The sequence below is a fragment of the Momordica charantia genome (assembly GCF_013281855.1).
Source record: "Momordica charantia cultivar OHB3-1 chromosome 4 unlocalized genomic scaffold, Mcharantia_2.0 BLBB01000004.1, whole genome shotgun sequence".
Taxonomy (NCBI): Eukaryota; Viridiplantae; Streptophyta; class Magnoliopsida; order Cucurbitales; family Cucurbitaceae; genus Momordica; species Momordica charantia.
In genome coordinates, this window is record NW_028275162.1 from 19,075,381 (window position 1) to 19,077,958 (window position 2,578).

The 2,578-nt window shown below is 34.1% G+C and overlaps 1 protein-coding gene across 1 annotated transcript; it reads right to left on the reverse strand.

Moving 5' to 3' along the window:
• Nucleotides 1-993: 993 nt before the first annotated feature.
• On the reverse strand, nt 994-2,326 carry LOC111010548 (uncharacterized). The gene has a single exon (XM_022284009.2). The coding sequence runs from the start codon at nt 2,170-2,172 to the stop codon at nt 994-996; it is 1,179 nt and encodes a 392-aa protein (XP_022139701.2). The 5' UTR covers nt 2,173-2,326.
• Between the last annotated feature and the right edge of the window lie 252 nt (nt 2,327-2,578).

The following is a 2,578-nucleotide window of genomic DNA, read 5'->3' on the forward strand; positions in this document are numbered from 1 at the left end:
ATTGAGAACGATATCACCGCATATGCTTCAACCTGTACATAGAAAATATAAAATTGATTTCAATATTAATAGATTTGTAACAGTATGTTAAAAAAATAATTAAAGAAATCCACCTTAATCACCCATTTGTCTCGAAGATGAAGCGCCAGAGTTGCGAGTTGGACATGTACGTTTGTTATGTCCTTCTTTTTTGCATATTCCACAATGAACTTTCGTACCCGTCTCCCGCCAATCCATCTCATTGTGAATGCGAGAAGTTTTTTGGGCGTCCATGTTCCCTCAACAAATTTGAGTTCGGATGAATAACATCAAACTTCACTTCCGGCCAATAGTCCCTATGTTGTATAGGGTAGAATCGAGATGCATAACAAAGTTGGTACCGTGACAATTCGTAATACTTCTCGACATAAGGCAAATATGGCAAGTGAACATGATTGCAGACTGCAATTACATGAGAACACGGTATCTTGAAAGATTGCCACTTGTTACAAGTACATGTATTGTCCTTCAAGCAAACTACTTGAGTATGTTGGCCTTTGTAAGGAGAGAACATATCTATTCCTGTCTCGATTTGAAAAGTTTGTGTCTCTCGATCAATAGAAGTCACTGAATGTGTTGTCGCTCTTTTCTCCCACCTCCTCAATTTATTTAAAGCATATTTTGTATACTTTTCACCCCGATCCACTGCTTCACTGATATCATCTCTACGTTTCTGGAAATAAGTAATAGTCTTAAAAAATGTAAACTTCACCAATGCAGTAATTGGCAACATTCTAGCTTCTTTGAAAACACCATTAATACACTCTGCTAGATTTGTTATCATCCATCCATATCGAAACCCTTGATCATGTGCTTGTGTCCATTTTTTAATGTTTATATGAGTGAAAAAATCAATACAATCTGGATTCAATTGTTGTAACTCCCTCATATATCTTTCAAATTTACGCTTTTGGTGTTGACACCCAGCACGATACACCAACTCTTTTAAGGGCTTCAAATTATATTTTTTGTTGAAATTGCTAGCCACATGACGGAGACAAAATCGATGATGTGCTCTTGGTTCACCCAGCCATTTTCCTTATTTTTCACAGCCGCCAAAATACCTCCATGACGATCAGAAATTAGACAAATTCCATCTCGATCGGTAACCAAATTTCGCAAGGCACACAAAAACCACGACCAACTAGAAGTATTTTCCTCTTCCACAATAGCAAAAGCAATAGGGAATATATGTCCATTTGCATCAATTGTGGTGGCAATAAGTAATTTTCCCTTATACTTGCCATACAGATGTGTACCATCAATCTGGATTAATGGTCTACAATGTTTAAATCCTTCAATTGCAGGACCAAATGACCAAAACACTCGCCCAACAATAAGATGTCCAGGATTATTCGAAGGTATCAAGTCCCAGAGTACTCGAGTGTCGACATTGTAATGCACTAAAGCATTCAAACAGTATGAGAGCTCTTCATATGATTTTTCCCAATCTCCAAAAACTTTAATTAGTGCTTTTCGTTTAGCTTGCCACATACGTCTGTAGTTCACACAATATCCAAAATCTTTTTTTATGACTTCTTGTAATGAAGCTACAGACGTACTAGGATCACGTCGTACAATATTCTGAATTTCATTGCACATAAAATTTGAGTCCAATTGTGAATGATCCTGTGTAAGCTCGACATATAAACATGAATGAACCTCCTCAAGTACACTGATTTCAAACATCCCATGAGATTTACGTCGACGAGCACGAAGTCTCCACTTGCAACCATCATTCCACTGTTTGGATTTTACATACCACATATCTTGATTCGATTCAATTACAACAAATTGATAATGTTGTGCAATACAATATTTCTTGACAGCAAGTTGTAATTCTTCTTTGGTCCTAAATTTTGACCCTATACGTATGTTATCCACACTCATTTCTAGAGACATCGACCCTTCTTCCAACTTTGAACCTTCTTCACATATAGAGTCTACAGTCTCAAAATCTATTTCAGTAAACATCGGTGAAGGTGCTTCCTCATTCGGGAGTGGAGGATTCAAATTTACTGGAATGTTCAAACACAATTCAGTTCCAAACAATTCATCCACTTCCACCTCAATATCAGAAGCGGATCCATTTCCAGGTTCAAGTATCACAATTTCATCACAATCTAATGACATAATTGTACAATATTTATAACTATGTTAACGAATTATTTAAAAAAAAACATACAACAATATTCATAACATATAACATAAATCAAAAAAGTTAACCATAATCTAATGTTAATCCATCTATGTCTAAATTAAATAATTCATGACAAAAAATATATATACAAACAAAGAATGACATACAAACAAAATAAAATTAATAAAAAAAGACATATAAATACAAACAAACAAAAAAAATTAATTAAAAAAAAGACATATAAATACAAACAAACAAAAACAATTAATAAAAAAACGTATACAAACAAAACAAAATTAATAAAAAAAATACATATACAAACAAAACAAACTAATAGAAAAACATTTACCAACAAAATCAACTTAAAAAAAAAAAATTTACCGACGGCGGTCGACGTAC

Excerpts from the sequence above, each read along its gene's own strand:
- LOC111010548 (XM_022284009.2), bottom strand. The coding sequence starts at position 2,172 with ATGTCATTAGATTGTGATGAAATTGTGATACTTGAACCTGGAAATGGA.